Below are 18,921 nucleotides of genomic sequence, written 5' to 3'. Positions count from 1 at the left end.
TTAAGCAAATGGAGCCCCTTCGCCTAGCTCATCCACCCCTAGAGCAAGTTTTCCCACAGTGGTTGCAGACTCAATAAGCTGATGAGCTTCCTTCAGTCCAGCAAGGTTCAACTTGAGACGTCTGTTGAGATTTGGTACCACCTTTCCCTCATCTATGTAACGGGCCAAGGCCCCAAAGATTCGCTGATAGTTCTCCACATTGGTACGATGATAGGCTGCCGAGCCTAGCCAGTCCCACGAGAAGGTCATCGACTTTGACATGAAATCGGTCCCATAGAGATCGAACCTGGCTTGCACAATTGAGCAAACTTTGGCGAAGGGTGCACAAACTTTGCCCAGGGCGTGGATATATTGCTCCGTTCTTGCAGCCACGTAAACGTACCTGGGATTAGTAGTGTAAGTTTTTGAGATGTAAAGAACACGACAGCAAGAGAAGGCGGAACGTACCTGATTGGGACATCCAGGTTCAAGGCTTTGATTTGGGACTCGATATCCACCTTATGATTCACAACATGGGTGGCACCCATTTTCCTGCATGACTCCATGGTCTCAGGTCGGGATGCAGTTGCAATAACCACGGGAAGTTTCAAAACTTTGCTGGCGATTTGGATGGCAGCGCTTCCAACTCCACCTCCGCCATTGATCTAGAACGGTCAGAGTCAGATGTGTGTTCGAAATGCAACGAAGGTAGCAATAGCCATTATAACATTGGCTCGGGGCATTAGTGAAACTCGCAATCAAAATACCAACGCTTTCGTTCTGCTTAATCTCCAGCCTGTCAACAAGAGACTGGTATGCCGTACCGAAGGTCAGGCCCATACTAGCGGCTTCCACGAAGTCAAGCGACTTCGGCTTCTCAGCACAGTGACGTTCATCAACGAGAAGATACTCTGCAGCACTGCCTTGGCGAGTAGTGGAAGCAACGTAAAAAATATCATCGCCAGGCTTGATATTTGTGCACTGAGGCCCAACCTCCAAAACGGTTCCGGCACCGTCAAATCCAATGATATGGAAATCCTTGGGCACAAACTTGTAGTAGTCTTTATTCGATAAGCACGAAAGTCCAAAAGAAGGGAGCAGGATCATTACCTGGAGCATCATCATAAGTCCCTTTGCGAACTTTCGTGTCGATAGGATTCACAGAACAGGCCTTGACTCTAAGTGACGTTAGAAATAATGTGACGGTACATGGAATGAGAATACTCACTGCACAAGGACGTCCATTCCTTTGGGGCTCCCCGGTCGCGGAACGTCGCGGGACTCGAAGTTGTCGACTGAGCCATACTTGGCAACTCCAATTGCTTTCATTGTTTTGGTTTCCATCGTGACAAAGGTTAGACTTTTTCTCACGAGGAATCTAGGAAGGGAGTTTTACACCTATTATATCTTTCAGAAAACTAGAATCTGTGATTTCAAACCGAGGCTTGCGAAATATGATTAGATTATTCTGCAGCATTTATGATTATTCTTCAGTTTTCGGGCGGTGATCACCGAACGCCGACCTCGGCACCCTGAAACATCGGGCCGCCACTTTGATGACAATTACACTTCTATCCTTCCAAGGTTGTGATCAAGTCCAAAACCATGGAATAAAACTTGACCCCGGCTTTTGGCATGCTCTCACTACCAGACGATCTCGATCAAAATTAGACATGGAACATGATAGGATGACCTGAGCGTTGTGTTATGGGAAAGCTGATCCGAAAATACGCTGCATACGTTGTGAAACTGACAATGGGGTTGTGTAGTCATGATGAACGGGGCTAGATCCATTCCTCTTTCCCCCTGATGATCAAAATATCCACATCGACCGAGGCTGCGCTGATCCTACCCGTTTGCTTGCTGTCTCCCACGAACTCCCGTAAATTATACAGGACAGGGCCAAACAACACTATTTTTTGGGGAGCTCCCTTGGGTCTTGGCTCTGGTCTCTGAGATCTAGAACTTAAATCTGAGCCTGGAAGGAAGCGGGGATCAGCTAACAACAATATTTTATACAGCCCTTCACCCACTGCTCTAAGCGATACATGGTATTATCAAAAGAATTCAGTCTACGACAGCCCTGGGTCTTCTATGAATCTTCTCATTGAATCTTCGAAATCATGGCGGACCAGGCTATATCCACCTACACACCACTTGATGTACCTCTGCCCCCTGCTCCTGCAACCTCATACTTCACGGCGCAGCAGTGGAAAGCCCTTTACGCTTTAGCCGATGCAATTATCCCATCTATTCGCACCGCTTCAACATCCAGAGGATCCAACGATACAGTCGTCTCTCAAGATCAATGGAATACAGCCATATCAAAACTAACGGCTACCAGCCCCAGCCCTGAGGCGGTCAAAATCGCAGCTCAATATCTAGAAGAAGATGCTTCATCAAATCTAGCATTCCGAGCCTGCATTGAGCGCATCTTCGGCGACTTCATGCATGACGAAGGACGGAGTAGCTTTGGACTGATGCTGAATGCCCTGAAGTATTTTTCCTTTCCTAAGTAATCTCATTGATAACCTACTGACGTTTGATCATGTAGTACCCGTGCTGGATTGTTGATTATGACCGGTTCAACCACACCTATCCATCAACATTCCGTCACTGTCCGTGAAAGGATCATCAGTGCGTGGGATACATCGCGTCTAGCCAGTTTCCGAGCTACATACCGGGTCTTGATTGCTATCGTCAAAAGGTCGTGGGTTCTTTCCAGCCCGACAATCAACGCTGTGCTTGGCTTCCCCCGCGTCCCTATCCATGGCAAGCCTGCCATGGGATTCCGGCATGAATTCCTACAACTCCCTCCAAGCAATGAGCCAGGCAATCCACCAGAAACAATTACAACCGACGTTATCGTCATTGGTAGCGGCTGCGGTGGGGCCATGGCAGCGAAGAACTTGGCTGAAGCTGGATATCGGGTGCTTGTAGTAGAGAAGTCATATTCCTACACCAGCGATACCTTTCCAATGGGCCCAAACGAAGGATTCGTAAATATGTTCGAGGGCGGTGGTGCCGTTTTATCCAATGATGGGTCCGTTGCTATCCTAGCAGGCTCAACGTGGGGCGGCGGCGGCACTGTCAACTGGTCAGCAGCACTACAAACGCAGGCATATGTCCGGCAAGAGTGGGCTGATAATGGCTTACCATTTTTCACATCTCTCCGGTTTCAGAGAAGCCTTGATCGTGTCTGCGATCGCATTGGCGTTACAGAGCATGTGTGCCACAATCGCCAGAATAACGCTATTCTCGATGGCGCACGCAGACTAGGCTATGCTGCGAAGCCGGTTCCACAGAACACGGGTGGCGAAGAGCACTACTGTGGCTACTGTATGCTAGGCTGTAACTCGGCAGCAAAGAAGGGACCAGCTGAAACGTGCCTCGTGGACGCTGCGAATGCTGGGGCGATCTTTATGGAAGGCTTTCGAGCTGATAGGGTGCTTTTCACTGAGACTAATGATGAACGAGTGGCATCAGGCGTTGAAGGAACATGGACTTCTCGAGACTCATATCTCGGACTTAGCGGAGAGGGTGCTATTCGACGCAAGGTAATCATTCATGCCAAAAAGGTGGTCGTGGCGAGCGGCGCGTTGCAGAGCCCGCTGCTACTTCTACGAAGCGGCCTTGACAACCCACAAATTGGCCGAAACCTTCATCTACATCCTGGTAAGTTTCCTTCGCTGGGCTTGATCTAGTTACTGACCTAGCTTCACAGTCCTGGCATGTGGTGCAGTTTATGAGGAAGAGACTCGGCCATGGGAGGGAGCCGCGTTAACCACAGTGGTGAATGAGTTCGAGAATCTCGATGGTCGTGGACACGGCGTGAAGATCGAAACGTCGGCAATGGTCCCTTCTCTGATCATCCCTGTTTTTCCTTGGCGGGGTGGGCTGGACTATAAGTTGTTCGCGGCCAGCATCAACCATAGCACTAGCTTCATCACGCTCGCTAGAGATCGCGATAGTGGGCGCCTCTACCCAGACCCGACCGATGGACGTGTACGTGCCGAGTACACCGTCTCTTCTTTTGACCTGAGGCACATCGTGGAAGGTGTCATCGCCTGCGCCAAAATTGCGTATATCACCGGTGCAAAAGAGTTCCACACGGCTTCTCGTGAAATTCCACCATTCATTCGGCCAGCCTTCAACCCGAAAGGCACCTCGGATTCTCAGCTGGAGGAACAAGACCTTCAAGGCATCAACAATCCTGCGCTCCAAAGCTGGATTGCTGAGGTCAGACGTAAGTCACTTCAAAGCCAGCAGGCTTCATTCGTCAGTGCTCACCAGATGGGCACATGCCGTATGGGCAGCTCTGCTAAGTCGAGCGTGGTAGATCCTACCTGTCAGGTCTGGGGAACTGAAGGTCTCCATGTTATGGATGCTTCTGTGTTTCCTAGCGCTAGCGGTGCGAACCCTATGGTTACTGTTATGGCTATTGCGGACTGGGCTAGTCAGGAGATGGCATGGAATTTGAAAAAGTCAGAGAATGTGATGGCTCGGCTGTAGTTTCCAAATCTGGACTCCTGAACCACACCCAATCTCTCCCCAGCAGTGGTCGATGTCCTTATTATAATCCTGGACATAGCCGATGGGGACACAAATCAAATTGCTACCGTTGCTGATGCTGTAATTTCATTTCTCTCTCTCTGAACATAGACGAAAAGGTTTCAGTAGATGTTTAAGAAGCATACTGAGTTATCACGGTAGTTTGAACTGTTTGGAAAATTAGCTACAGTCTAGGGCGAGCCGTGGTTAAAGCTTCAATGTACACGAGTAAATCTCTTGGGGTGACAGGCTGCTGCGATTCGACTCAAGTCCTCCAGTACTACATTGGTCTGCGAAATAATAGCTGCGCTAAAAGGCGTAGGACTCATTTTGCGTGGCTAGTGTCTATGAGGGTTGTGGTTAAGTATATTTAACTAGCGGCTGTAAGATGCTGAGAAGTTGCTCAATGTGCATAGATATATATATACCGTAGAGCACCCAGTCCGCTTCTTTTGACATCGAGGGCTTCTTGTCGACCCGACAACCATCGCCCTCATCCGATAGCATGAGCCATCCGTGCATGGTTTTTTCGGAATGAGGATTTTGGTTGAGCTAAAAGGCATAGAACGCCAGGGAAATATGGCAAGAGCTTGTACGTATCCCAAGAAAACCAAGCCTCTTGAAATTGCAAGCCCTCCGGAGCCTCGTTGGATGTGCTGGGCCCGATCCGGCTGATCACACAAAGGGAAACATCGACTGTTGGCGACGTGCCATCGTTACCAGGAGCCCATATACGCTGCATAGCCTGAGCGATGAAATGTATACTGCCGTCATCATTTCGAAACTCCCAGATGCTCAGAAGATCAAATTCCAAGCGCTCGAACTGGTCAAATACCAGCGTGATCCATGGCCAAATTTCCCCGCCTTGGTAATCAACGCCGTTCTGATTGTGAAAAGTTGCGCGATCGGAGAAGAACTTGTGGTTATCATAACTTGACAGGGCGGAAGACTCGATGGCGTGTGTGAATGCTTGGTAGAACCGCTGGGCTGGAGTTTGCGGCCCATTCGAGGCCCATTCAGAACCGGTAAGGCAGGAGGTGAGCTGCATAGCAAGTGTCAACGGACCACAGAATTTCCAGGTGTTGAGAGTCCTCCCAAAGCGCACAGCGCAATAGAACTGTTGGTAAAGCGCCTGATATGATGTAACACGAACGTCGGTACTCCAAGGCTGAGTGGTGGTTTGCAATGGCGCCGAAATATTTTCTAACTATTGGACTGTAATGCGGCCTTTCCATTCAGGGCTCAATTATCCAAGGATTAACTACCTAACTAGCTGTGTTTCCTCATCTCGAATTCATGTTTATTCATCATTCAATCTTGGGCCTCGGCAACATTGTGTTTACTCATATAAACAGATCCTCCCGCTGATATAATGTTCAGGTAATTTACGATACATGCCCAAAACAAATGAGGCTGATACAGGTTCTCCGAGAGTAGTTTAGTGTATTAAGCAATAAGTAGAAATAGAGAATTTCTGGTTTTTTACAAACACAGTCACTTACACAATTAAGCTACATAACATATGCTTATGTTTGTATGACACATACGAGTATATTGATGGAACCTTGCGGAGAGATGCGAGCAATTCAAACAACTTGAACAGCAGAGTCCTCTCAGTCTCTCCAAGTCAGTTCTAGACCTGACACGAGAGAAGAACCGATCGCTTGAGAAGCGTGAAATATTCATGCTTTCAGCTCAAGGCTCAAAAGTTGTCAGATCCATATGTATCGCCGCGAAATGCTATTCGCTTTCGGAGGCGTGACATTATCTGGGTTTGGTTCGATGCTATCTTGCTTCATACAATGTTGGCAGTGCACTTGGAAAGTGTGTTTCGGGGTCTATCTGGACGCAGACACTGTACAAAACTCTGTTGTCTAATCTCGCCTTCCAGCCTGATACAACGTTGGCAGCAGCCGTTTACGGCTCTCCATTCGAGGTGGTCCTTCGGTATCCTATCGGGACGCCAGAAAGAAGTGCTATCATTATGGGTTATCGCCATGTCCAAAAGATTCTCTGTATCACAGGGATTTGCCTTGCTGCTCCAATGATTGCTCTTGCATTTGCCTTGCGGAACCCGAAGCTATCGACGAAGCAGAGCCAGTAAGAAGCCGAGATTTCAGTCTCGGAACCAGCTCATACAAGGACTACCGGATTGTGAGACGGCGCGATTGGCTGGACCTGCCGTCACGCCGGGGTTTGACCAACAAAGCTTTACTCCTGGGATTCTCGAATCTCTTGGTCGGCTAGGTTCATTTTAAAAAGTGATTTTTTCCAAAGGAATACACGGCATAGCAATAGTCCAAAGTTCTGCTAGCGGGATCCGGCACGAAGGGACGATTCCTCAATTCTCGGATGAGAAGCCGATCTCTCCAGGATTGGGACAGGTTGCTCCTAGGATCTGGGATTGAGATCCTCGGAGCTTCAATGCTTATTATTGGCACTGGAATGCAAGCGGTAGCCTATCGAGGGCACGAAGATTGAATACCGCTAATTACGACGATATAAATTCTTATGGTTAGTCCTTGCCACCGGGATGTGGTATAAATATAGCTGCGGCCTGCTCTTTTCTCACCGTTTATCCTCAACCACTCCTCTCACTTCGCCTTCAAATATTTCCGCATCTCAAATAGCCACACAAAATCTCTCAATGGTAAGGTACATCACATAGAATCGGGATCGTGGGATTACAGCACTAACTTTTCACTCAGTCTAGCATCGAGGAATTACGCAATCGCTTTTCGGAAGCCCTCTCTCAAGAGAATGTCGAGGGCTTTTTGGATGTTTTGAAATATATGGATGTACAGGTCGATAGGTCGGAAGCTCAGGGTCGAACACTGCTATGGTACTATGTGAAGATGCGTGACTATAAGAAAGTCGAGTTCCTTATTAAGTGTGGCGCGAACCCTACTGTGGCAGACTCTAAAGGGCTAGCACCCATTCATGTTGCTTTCATGCAGGGTGAAGTCATCGACAGAATCATAGCACAGATGTTACTGCATTCGCGACCGACTGTTCCTGTATCCGAGTTGCTTCAGAACGGCCCGAGTCTTGATAAACTTTTTTCAAACCACGCCAATACTCCTGACAGCGCCAATGCCATGAGGTTTCTTCTGAAGTTGGGTGCAGATGTCAATACTATTCTTAACTCGGACGACGAAACACCGTTGATGCAAGCAGTGCGCTACGGTGACCTCAAAGTCATCAAAGTACTGCTAAAGCACAGGAACATCAATCTCTACGCGGAAAATCGGTATGGGTACACGGCATTGCATGTTGCTACTTGTCACGGTCAGCTAGGTGCAGTCAATTTGCTCCTATCCAGTGAACGCCTTGACGTGAATTGCAGGGACCGCCTAGGCAACTCTGCCTTCTGGCTATCTGTACACCTTAGGCATGACGATATCAGCAAGCGGTTTCTCAATGACAGCAGATTAGATGTCAATTTCAGGGGTGGCACCAATCCGCAACAGCAAACTACAGCCCTCTATATGGCCTGTTTTTGGACGAATGTCCGGATGGTCTCCTGTATCCTTTCGTCGACAAATTTACACAAAGTGAATCCAAACATTCAAGGAGAAAACAGAAAAAGTCCTCTTGGAATTGCTGCGTACCAAGGTGCCTATGAGGTAGTGAAAATGCTGCTCAAGGTAGACGGTATTCAGATCAACGCAAATGACGAAAAAGAAGACGATCCTCTGTGGCTGGCAATTCAAACGCGTTCAATGTCGGTAGTTGAACTTTTCTTGAACGACAGCCGACTTGACATTAATTGCCAGAACAACCAAAAGGGAGATACTTATCTCATTGCGGCAGCTCGAGATAACCATTTTCCCCTTGTGAAGAGGCTACTCGAAATTAAGGGCATTGAGCCTAAGAGAAGGAACAAGGAGGCTCAAAGTGCGCTAGAGATCGCCCATGAACTAGATCACCCCCACATCGTTCAAATGATGGCCGGTAGAGGAAGTGCGTGCTGATAGACCTCTCAATGAATGGAACTTGAGCAAATTTGGACCTGGGCTTTCAGTAAAAGTCAGTACTGGAGTAATCATAAATGATCAAGCACCCTTCAAATGGCCTATAGAGCCATTTAATCAATACCGTCTTGTCTTTCATCCCATCGATCTAGCCTTTTTCCCTCGACGAGAAAGGCAATATTGGTCGTTACTGTGTAAATACCTATCGTCTCGTCCAGTTTTCAGTTAGCATCATAGTAACCCGTATCCACAGGCCTCTTGAAAGTGTCAAAATCATGCGTGTACAAGTACAGAAAGAGATGACAATGGTCTGACAGGGGAAGTCATCCACTGAGTTCTGACCTGATTGAAACAACTTCCACGCTCAATCAGGATGACTCAGGACATCCTCGACCTTGCAATTCAAATGGCAAGCCCTCGAGGTGCCTCCAGCGACAAATTCTCTCACGCACACCATGCTCCTGGGGCGAAAGAGCTGCCTCCCAGGTGCTAAAAAAAACATAGAAAGGACCTATGCAAACTTCTGTCTCCTGGGTACAAGAGTTCCTAGGAGATACGTAGTGGCTCCTAGGGCTTAGTGGCAACGCTCCTAGGATCCTTCGCTGCAGTCCTAGGAGCATTTTACAGCGCTCCCAGGACATATTTGTCCCCAGGAACTAATGCGAAAGGTCCTAGGAACGGTGGTGAAAGGCCCTAGGAGCTTCGACTATTCCTCCTGGGAGAGCACAACCTACCGCAGAAATCGCACTAGGGGCTGTGGGTCCACGTGGATCTCTGTCAAAGCTATACTGTCCGTCTTTGCGTCATCTCAGCAAATCTGGAAAGGGGACAAAGCGTGCGTGGGCACCCAGGAGACATAGAATCTGGATGAATCATCCCGATGTATTTTTGCTCCTGGGAGGTATCTCCTTCGCCCCAGCATTATGATGCCGCCAGGTACTCCAAGAGGCCGCACAAAGGATTTTGGAGATTACATGGGCTCTCTTAGATATTCAAAGTCAAACTGGTAATGTCCTAGGAGCAAATTTTCGAAGCTTTGTTAATAACTTTCAAGATCATGAAGAGAAGCTATAAAAACCAAGAAACGACCGATATTTCCGTAACGTCTGATCCTTGGATACTAAACGGTTCAACGACTCGGCTGCTACATATTTCGAAGACAACTTGAAGGTATTCACCCCTCATGCCACTGGTACATGGCCAATGCTTATTAACTTCATGATAGCTATCATGGCTTATTATAACGAGGAAAATATAGTGACGACGCGGACACGATCCAGATGGACTCATTCGAATTCCAGAATGCCGTGGACAATTTCGATCCTCCGGCTATTCCAGATAGTGTGAGGCTTTCTGAATCTACGACTCCATCAACGTTTATCAGATATGCCGCATGTCGAGATTTTGATATAACTCGCCTTTGTCAAGATCGAGAGTCGAACGCACAAAGCGAAAATGGTTTCGACAGTAATCCAGTTATTGTCGAATCCGATACCCTCACTTACGAAGCTTTCGAATCTCTCCAAGCTTCGCATAAGATGCGATACTTCGATAAATTGACAGCCGCTTCAACTAGTTGGGCAGTTTTTGAAAAATCGTGTCCCCGGCTTGACAAGTTCGTGTTTCAGCATTATGACAACAATAACTATCTCTCTCGTGATGAATTCGGTCTCTCTCTACAGCATAATATCAAACAGAGATGGACTTTGAGAGAGGCTCCATTACCTGATTCGGCATCGAGACATGAAAATGGGAGAATGGGGAGCCTAGTTAGCTGGTACGATGACGACCTACGATGGAATTCTGCCAACATACGATATGAACTGAAGCCTTATCGTTTCCCCCGGATTCATTATCCGATAGAAAAGGTGATTTCCGAATTCCGGCTCCGTGGATTTTTTCGTCATATATCCTCTTCCCTCCTTTTGTACCGCCTCACTATCCTCACGGCGGAGCTTGGGGAGACCACAGAGAGTCAGACTGGATGCCCTTGGGAAAGTACCGATGGGTACAAGAGCTTTTGGGATATACCCCTTCGCCATATAGACAGTGTTAGCACCCTCAGGTTTTATGACTATAAGGGTCAAGCTAGGGCGTGCTTCTATGGCTCGGAGGAGGCTCAGAATGATGCTGTGGAATTGATCAATCTTTTGACCAGTTTCAGTTTCCCTCATACCTACGATGGAATTATGGCTAGAACGGTGGCTTGAACGCTGAACTCGCTCAACCCTGCAATTTTGTCATCGTTGGCGTATCTGACAGACTCATATTCAAATGTTCTTAGAATTTAGCGTAACAATGAATAATTGAAAGATAAAAATTCAATTACTTTGAAAATCGTTTAACCTTGATGGACAGGTACAGTATCATTAAAATGTACCAAGGGTCAGAAGCTATCGAAAGAGTCACCGTAGTCATCTGCTCGCAGTAGACAAAGGCAATGCTGAAAGGTGGTAATCCTTGATGTCTTTCAACAAGTGGTGGCAACGAATGTGGTAGCTTCGAGTGAATGCCTGGGGCTGATTCTGCGACTCCTCAATATTTTGTTCAGCGGTAAAAGCTTTGCGGGAAAAAACTATCACCAGGGAGGGCATTGCCCCGCATTTAGGAAAACTATCGCCAGTTTCATCACCGACTCCGCTCTGCCAAACCCTTTTTCCAACACCTCATCTTTCACCACCCTTCCTTTTCACCGCCCTCTCTTTTCACCGCTCTCTCTTTTTCACCACCCTTCCTTTTCACCGCCCTCTCTTTTCACCGCCTCTGTTTCCACCGCCATCTCTTTCACCACCCTCTCTTTTCACCACTCCTCTATCACAGAGCCATCCGTGGAAATTATTAGTTAAAGTAGTCGGACAGACTAGTTTTTAGCTAGCCATTGAGGAACTTGAATTCTTCCTAGAAAAATTTGAAAGAATAGATTCGTGAAGCATTGAAAAATTTGGTTACTGAAAGCCGTTGAAAAATCTATAACAAGATCTCTCATTTCTAATGAACTCCAAGATTTGAGGACAGGGTGATTGAAATGCAGACTAGGGTGCTCTCGGTCTCTAGTACACACTAGGTACAGTACAGTCGAAAACTTCTTGAGGCACCAGAGTTCGGCTAGGCCGGAGAGCGGAGGTAGCATTCCTGTTGTAATTCAAAGGAAGATTGCTTGTATTCCTTCTGGACAGAAAACTTGAGGGTTTATATACACAGGCGACCTCCAGATTGATTTCCAATCAAAGCTGGTAATTCCGTGGGGTTAGGAATTGATTCCGTTACGATACGACATATCACAACAATTCCAAAGCGGAGCAAGGAGTAACGAGGGGCAGCCAGACAAGGGCCACAGGGTAGGGCCAACGAACCACCCGCCCCTCTTTCTTCGGCAACATGGTCCTAGATCTCGTGAACTTTCAATATAGATTGGTTTCCGCTAGACAGTCTTGCTTGTGTCGGATGTTGTTCAATCCAACTATCGCTAGCAGTTCTAACGCAGGTCTCTTCAAGCCATTAACCACCAATGTAAATAAGGGGAAGTCACAACATTCCTAACTTGATGCCAAGGAAATGTCTGTGACAAAGCATATTTGAACGCCTCACTATTTAACGAAGCAGCAGATTTCCTGCCATCCTTGTAGCAGAGCCCAATGGAAATGATTCCCCACCCTACACTACGTGTTCGCGGGTCCTTTTGAATATGACGTGTCCGATTCACAACGTGCGTCTGCATCTTCCTTGCTGACGGTATGTTTCTCCCGTAGTGGAAGTATAAAACGGCTCATGTCATGGCGAGATGAAAGATCCCAGCTAGTTCTTAATATGTTTTTCTATCAGCCGCTATGATCATGATGAACCTGAAGCAATGACCGGCAAACCGCATATTGCTGCAATCGCGATCGTAGAGCATCAAGGCTGAAAACACACTATTTAAATTTGTTACTTAATTTAGTAGATTCTATTATTTAAATGAATTACCAGAAAAGTGCTTTATTCAGTAGCTCAGTAAGCGTAAGCGTGTTACGTTATATATGATTCAGTACCTGGGTCTTCGTAGAGACGATTCTGGAAAGAGCCGCTGCCACAGCGTGGACATCGTTGCGTGCACGAACGCACGCTCAAACTCGTTCAAGTCGAGCTTGAGGACTTCAAGACAGCTTCCTTGAGCATCGTCGTCGCCCTCCTCGACCTCACGAGCCACATGACCAATATAAAGCGCCACCAATTCGGTGACAGAGGAAGGCTCGCCATCCTGCGCCAATTCCTCTGAAGGCTCAGGTACCTAAGCAGTGAAGAGGCATGAGAATGAAGCGAAGTAGGAACGAGGAAAGAGAATTCGAGGGGCCCATATGAGACGATGAGAGGCCGGAGGGATTGAGAAAAAAGAGGCGTATTGATGCCGGTCTGAGGACCGTCATTAGGATCACGGTATCCAATCTGGTCGCGGCGTGGTGTAGAAATGTAGACGGCGCCTCGGATCTCCCGCGGCCTCCAACAAAATTAACGTTGATGTCTTTCTCGACCAACAGCCTTTCGGTTATCCCGTCGCACGACAAGTAGACAGCTAGAGTGGCGTATTATCATCTTTGTCTTTGCAGTTCACGTTGGCTCGGGGATGACTTAGGATCAGATTGACCATTTCTAGGGGTTTGCTTTGAATGGCGAGATGGAGCGGCGTATAGCATTTCCGGTTCTGGGTGTCCAAGTTTAGACCTTTTTGTCCGAGAAGCCGTTTGACAGCATCTACTGACCCATAGGATACTACTTGGCGAAGAGGTAGCTCAGCATCCTGTGATGATTGAGCACTAAGAATTACCTCGAAGTACCTCGGACTTCGGATCGTTTAATCATTTCTATCACGGGCCTATTGAAGCGAAATGCAGAGGCCCATGGCGAGTGGCATGAATCATCCTGTAGATCAGGGTCGCTGCCACTAGAAAGTAGCAGATGCACGCACCCTATTCTACCTGCGAAGACTGCTAGGTGGAGCGCCGTTCGGCCATGTTTGCGCTTGACATCTACTCTGACGTTGGGTTATTATAGAACGCTCTTGACGGCGGAAAAGGTTCCGTAGTAGATGGCATACGACAGGGCGCTCCGCCGCGCTTGATTTTGAAGGTTGATGTCTAGGTCTCGACGATTAAGCAAGAGGTCACGCACAGCAGCGGAAGAGTATTTTAGCGCCCTCAATAAAGGATATTTGCCTCGGTAAAATGCATTGATGTTGGCGTTGTGCTGGAGCAAAGCCTCCGCGAGACTAACGTTGTCGTATTTCACGGCTAGGTGCAACAGATTGCTGTTCTGAAATTTGCTGTTGTATTTCCGGATGCTGGACTGCAGTCTCAAATCAAGGCCTTTGCATGACTTTGCGAGAGCAGATATCGCACTGCCGTCCAAATGCGACAAAATCCACAGCAAAAGCTCATTGGGCAGGTCTCTGATGTTTGGCTGTAATGTATTAGCTCATCGGTAAAATCAGTACGAACGAATTGAAGCAGACCATGATTGGACAGCAGATTGGAGCGAGGAAGCAAACTAAATGTAGATGAGGGTAGGTGTGAAAGTTGGACGTGGGGAGGCCTTTTATATCTCGTCTCAGCTAAATTCTGCGGTCAGCTAGGAGTGTAACCCGTCACTCCGTTGAGGCGTGTAGCAATCATACGGCAGAATCGAAGCCTTGACAACAATTCGTAGTTTTAGAGAATCTCTGAAGTCTAGCTCCAGTGAGCGCCAAAACTATCCCTGGTAGTGTGTTAATGGCCCTGGGAGACCGAGTCTATCTTTCGTACCCACTTCTTGCATCTAGCGCCATAAGCGTTGAAGCAAATCACATCTAACACGCACTTCGAAATTCCATAGGAAACCCAGAATTTAACCCAGCATTTGTTGACTATGCTGCCTACGGCAGTAGCCAATCTGTTCGCCAATATATGGTCGCTGCGGTCTACAGCCACAGGGCAGTTGGTTCGGGCAGCAGTGATCTGGAATGATATCCCTTCTCGAAGGCCACGGCTTGGCCGTATAGTGGCGCATACTGCGTGTGAATGCATTTTTCGACGCACTGACTGTTTCAAGGAAACTTTCCATGCGAGCAGACGAGCAGCCATGTAGGTAAAGAGCCAACGGCGATGGCATATAAACCGGCAGACTATTAGGCTTTTGACTAAGGAAATAAATTGCGAGAAGTTGACATTCGTCAGCATTGGCTACAGCAGGTGCAACGGGGGGCCATTCCTATTAAATAGGTTATTAGGCATTTCTTCAAGAGAATTCCGTAGAGGGTATTCGTTCCGCAAGAGAAACCTGTTTGAACAGTGTCAGTTCAACGTTATTCGCACCTGTCTCAGCGCGAGATGTATAATTGGCACGGGCGGCGACGGAACGTAGCCTGAGAGGTGCTGTACATCCTCACTGCTTCGCGAACAGAGTCTTCTTTACTCCCTAATAAGTTTGGCTTCCTACTTACGCTAGCTTGGCGCACGACAAATGACCGGGTTTTGGACGTATCCAGCAGGTAATGAAGGTGAAATTTCGTTTCATTTACTTCTACCTCAAGTTGACTGTGAGATATAATCATTGAAAAACTCCCCACCGTCAGTATAACCATGGATGACAAAATGTAACGACTCATTGGGCAGAAAGAATCCGTTTTCCTCGGAAGAATCTTCATGGACAAGGTGCATGGCAAAGACTTTGCGTCCACGGGCATTTTCGATTTTCAGCATTTCTAATACCAAATCAAACAGCAGCAAAGCCCCTGCAGTATCTTCCATGGCAGGCCGAGCCATCCTGAGGCCAGGGACGAGATTTTGAGTGATGTAGGTCAAGATATCAGCGTTGGGCCAGCGGAGACAGAGCAACTCCACAATCCATCCTATGTTCATGTTATACGTCTCCTCGTATAAGTATCGTGATGGGTCCCAGCCTTTCGCAATACCGAGGATCACTTTAGCCCACCGAGTTAACGGCAAAGTAATTTCTCCAGGCTCCGCGAGAAGCAAATGCCTAAGTGTTTGGCGGTCACAATAGACCTGCACCAAGGCATACATCGCGCAGGCAATTGCGTCTTCACGGCTATCGAATGTGATAGGCAGAATGGCATCTTCTGCGTAGTTGAGGTCGGTTCGCTGGAATATTGGATGGCCCGTACATCGAAGGAACGCATTATATAGCGAATCCGACTGAGAGAAGAGGAAATCGACATATTGCCTAAGATCGTCTAGCTTCCGGTAAACCTCAGACTCGCTGTCATTGCATCCCGAAAGACAACCTTCTCCACCTCCACGTGTTGAAAGCTTCAGGAGAGATAAATCCAAATCATCGCAGCGGGACTGTGAGCATCTCTGAAGAAGGAGAATGGTTGACACACGGATGGTATCTGCCATCGTGAGAAAGAGGAGTTCTTGTGGTGCGCAGATCCGGCGCGCAAGAAGATCGAGCTCTCGGTCAGCAACTTGGCTGCGATGTGTTGCATGCGACGGCCCTAAAATGAGAAACCCTTTTGCACGGATGAAAATACTCGCACGCAATACCAATCGGCCGTAAGGTGTTCCAGATAAAGCACGGTAGTGCCCAAGGATGAGAGTCTCTAGCCCTCGTAAATGGCAGTAAAAGGTCCTGACGGTCCCAACTACATTTTCGAAGAGTATGAAGAAAATCACCGCAGCAAGGACATCCTCGATCCGGCAGGTGTCTTGCTTAACCAATTGAATCGCACGACTGAAGTAGTTCAGCGATTGAACAAAAAGTGGTGGCAAGTTCTTTGACCGTGGCTGGTACGGATTCCCAAGGGAGTAGGCAAATCGAGCGGCAGAGAAGGCAACCGTAGCTTCTCTAAGAGCGGGCAAATCTAACCCGCTTGACACAACTAGTCGTACGCTTTTAGGTAGAAAGTTAATGATATGGGAAAAATATTGGTGAAGAAAAATTCCGTCGGAAACAGCGATTGCGGGCTTATGAGGAATATTCAAATTCGTAGAAGTGGGGGCTTTAATATTGTCCGCCTGGGAGAAGCTCGCCAAAATCTGAAGTTGGCGGCCCCTGGTGGAAGTTGGATTCGGGAGTACGTCGTCTTCGTTGATAGTGCCGTGCTGGGTACGTCGATGATTATACAACTTAGCGCGAGGTACCTCACTGTAGTCAAGATTCCGAGTATCAACTTCTGCTGCCCGCCCCAAATTGAAAGACGACTCTTGAAATCGAAGTGGAGGACTGCGAAAAGAGCAATGGATTCCTAGGCGCGAACAGAGCCCACAGCTAGGCCTGTTCTCGTCACACTAATGTCGACGAAGTGTCATATCAGTAACTACTCGAACCGTCTGCGGGGTAGGCTTAACTTTTCGTTTTTTCTGTCTGCACGGAATGCATCCATTTCGGCTGCGGGTTATATTGGTCTTCCTGTACCGAGGAGGTACAGGTTCGTACATGGCTGGCGGCAGAAAGGAAAGTGGTGCCTAGTGGTACTGTGAGATGTAGTTTCAGTAATAATCGAGTAGCCACTTCCGGCCCTTGAAGGTGGTGTCTGAGGGTGCCTGTCGTGATGAAGAGAGGTAGTGGAAACCGGCGGGCACTCAAGCTCAGCAGGTGCCAAAACTTCTGACTAATCTTGGCACACTCAGGTGCCGAAGCTTATTACCAAGGTGCCAGAATTCTATAACGTAATCCACAAGCGAGTGAAACACCCAACCAGAAATCGTGTATTCCTTCCTACCTACCTTCTTCAGCTACCAACCATGCCAACAAATCGCTCGCGATCCTCACAGGATTAGATACAGCAAGAGGGCAGAATCCCACTAGCCCTCCAGGATGTCAAAAATGGCCGACTCAAATCGATTCGCGCAGCTGCTAGGCTAATGTGGTGGGCGTAGAGAGACTGGACACAAGATCAATTCATGTAAAAATCGCTACATTTAAATTAATTAACGTGTTTTGGTTGAACGGCCGATATTTTAAAAATTTGGTATTGGTAGGGTGTTTCACCCGCTTGGGTGTTTCACTCGCGGGAATTGTTACGGACACTACAGGATTTACTAGCGGCACTACAAATTATGTACTACCCGCATCACATAACGTATTTCACTAGGGAGCTGCGCACACAGGCGAGCTGCGCAGCCCAGAACACGTAGTAAAGCGATAAATTACAACATGATATTTCAGTATAGCGTTGATCCTGTAGAGCATTATTAATTCGTTCAAAAACACAGAGTATATCACCCCTACATACTGTTTATAGCAGCATGAGAGCCTTCTACTCGTGATGTTGCCCAATTACCAAGATGAAGGTATTGCCCTATCCTAGCCCGAGTAAACAACTCTTTATTAGTTAGACGGGTCTCTTTAACACATCGAAGAGCAGGAGAAGCAGTTTGACTAATCTCAAACTCAGCTAATTGATCTTTATATTCACCTATAGAAGATGAATAATAAGATCTCCCCAGGAGTGTATAAACGTTTCAAATTGCTCGTTCGAACAGAAGTTTTGTCTTTACAACCACACATTCTTATCAATATGCCAAACACATAGTAAATGTGGACTGGTTGGACAGATAGTCTAATTGCTCCTACTAAGCAAGATCTCTGTCAGTGCAAAGAACTGGGAAAGGGATAAAGGGTTAAGCCATGCAAAAAAAAAGGTCCGTAGAGTCCACTTATAGCTTTCATCCTGCTCATTTTGCATAAATCAGGAAGCAATATTAAAAGTTGAGTTTAATGGCGAGTGAGCAATTATATGTAAAATAGGCATCTTATGTCCATTTGTCTTATATGTGCAGTCTAAAGTATACTGAGTGACCCACTTTCCTTTGTGTTTTGAATAGTAATATGGTTTCCTTGGCATTACGATTGTCGTAATAGTTTGTATCTTAGCCATCTATGGGGTATTTCAACCCGCCCCATGATATTCGTTCTTTCTTCAATCAATCAACCTTTCATAGAAGATGGGTTCCGCCTGACCTAGCCTTGTTGCCGTATCGTCCAAGAAGATTACTAGCCCACACTATCTCAGCTTACCCCGATAATTAGTTAACTGCGTTAATTTCGATTAATACTGTGTAATGGCTCTGGCTAACCTACTTTGTGAAACATGCGCTAGAATGGACCTTAATTGCGCTTACGAGTTTCGGCGCCGGATGGATCAACAGAGTCCGACGGGGAGCGGGTTCAATTAAGGTTCGTGTCAGGATGTCGGATACGTGTATCATCTAGTATCGCGGGACGGCCAATTGATGCATGAGATGGATTAACGAGAGTGTGTCTGTGTGTTCCGATCTGTTGAAAATGATCCAGGGGCTATAAACTGCGTATTACATCACAGTTCTTCCGAGAATGACCCGAATTACCATACAATTACTATTGCAATGTGGGTGGATGCTGAATAACCAAGAGCAGTGGAGAATCCACAGTATTTTACCTCTCAGAGTTGACACACCCCCCC

The 18,921-nt window shown here is 47.3% G+C and overlaps 7 protein-coding genes across 7 annotated transcripts; 2 read left to right on the top strand and 5 right to left on the bottom strand.

Moving 5' to 3' along the window:
- N7532_005408 (zinc-binding alcohol dehydrogenase family protein) lies at positions 1-1,323 on the bottom strand (the record flags this gene model as incomplete). Its single annotated transcript, XM_056617902.1, has 5 exons — positions 1-382; positions 448-644; positions 751-1,040; positions 1,090-1,157; positions 1,208-1,323. 5 exons carry the CDS (start codon positions 1,321-1,323, stop codon positions 1-3), a joined length of 1,053 nt encoding a protein of 350 aa, XP_056474061.1.
- Positions 1,324-2,102: 779 nt separating this feature from the next.
- Positions 2,103-4,491, top strand: N7532_005407 (GMC family oxidoreductase; the record flags this gene model as incomplete). The annotated part of the gene is made up of 3 exons (XM_056617901.1): positions 2,103-2,476; positions 2,534-3,654; positions 3,704-4,491. 3 exons carry the CDS (start codon positions 2,103-2,105, stop codon positions 4,489-4,491), a joined length of 2,283 nt encoding a protein of 760 aa, XP_056474060.1.
- Positions 4,492-5,023: 532 nt separating this feature from the next.
- On the bottom strand, positions 5,024-5,578 carry N7532_005406 (uncharacterized protein; the record flags this gene model as incomplete). The annotated part of the gene is made up of 1 exon (XM_056617900.1): positions 5,024-5,578. The coding sequence occupies one exon, from the start codon at positions 5,576-5,578 to the stop codon at positions 5,024-5,026; it is 555 nt and encodes a 184-aa protein (XP_056474059.1).
- Positions 5,579-7,177: 1,599 nt separating this feature from the next.
- On the top strand, positions 7,178-8,504 carry N7532_005405 (uncharacterized protein; the record flags this gene model as incomplete). Its single annotated transcript, XM_056617899.1, has 2 exons — positions 7,178-7,180; positions 7,239-8,504. The coding sequence occupies 2 exons, from the start codon at positions 7,178-7,180 to the stop codon at positions 8,502-8,504; spliced, it is 1,269 nt and encodes a 422-aa protein (XP_056474058.1).
- Positions 8,505-12,525: 4,021 nt separating this feature from the next.
- N7532_005404 (fatty acid synthase beta subunit) lies at positions 12,526-12,907 on the bottom strand (the record flags this gene model as incomplete). The annotated part of the gene is given in 2 exon segments (XM_056617898.1): positions 12,526-12,755; positions 12,772-12,907. 2 exon segments carry the CDS (start codon positions 12,905-12,907, stop codon positions 12,526-12,528), a joined length of 366 nt encoding a protein of 121 aa, XP_056474057.1.
- A 146-nt stretch (positions 12,908-13,053) lies between these two features.
- N7532_005403 (ankyrin repeat domain-containing protein) lies at positions 13,054-13,937 on the bottom strand (the record flags this gene model as incomplete). Its single annotated transcript, XM_056617897.1, is given in 3 exon segments — positions 13,054-13,294; positions 13,306-13,512; positions 13,576-13,937. Coding segments are annotated over 3 exon segments (810 nt in total), but the record flags the coding sequence as incomplete, so codon positions are not given.
- Positions 13,938-15,040: 1,103 nt separating this feature from the next.
- N7532_005402 (uncharacterized protein) lies at positions 15,041-16,915 on the bottom strand (the record flags this gene model as incomplete). The annotated part of the gene is made up of 2 exons (XM_056617896.1): positions 15,041-16,700; positions 16,893-16,915. The coding sequence occupies 2 exons, from the start codon at positions 16,913-16,915 to the stop codon at positions 15,041-15,043; spliced, it is 1,683 nt and encodes a 560-aa protein (XP_056474055.1).
- Positions 16,916-18,921: the final 2,006 nt, after the last annotated feature.

This window comes from Penicillium argentinense, assembly GCF_028826775.1.
Source record: "Penicillium argentinense strain IBT 30761 chromosome Unknown utg000005l_segment0_segment0, whole genome shotgun sequence".
NCBI lineage: Eukaryota > Fungi > Ascomycota > Eurotiomycetes > Eurotiales > Aspergillaceae > Penicillium > Penicillium argentinense.
This window is presented reverse-complemented; position numbering and strand designations above follow the sequence as displayed.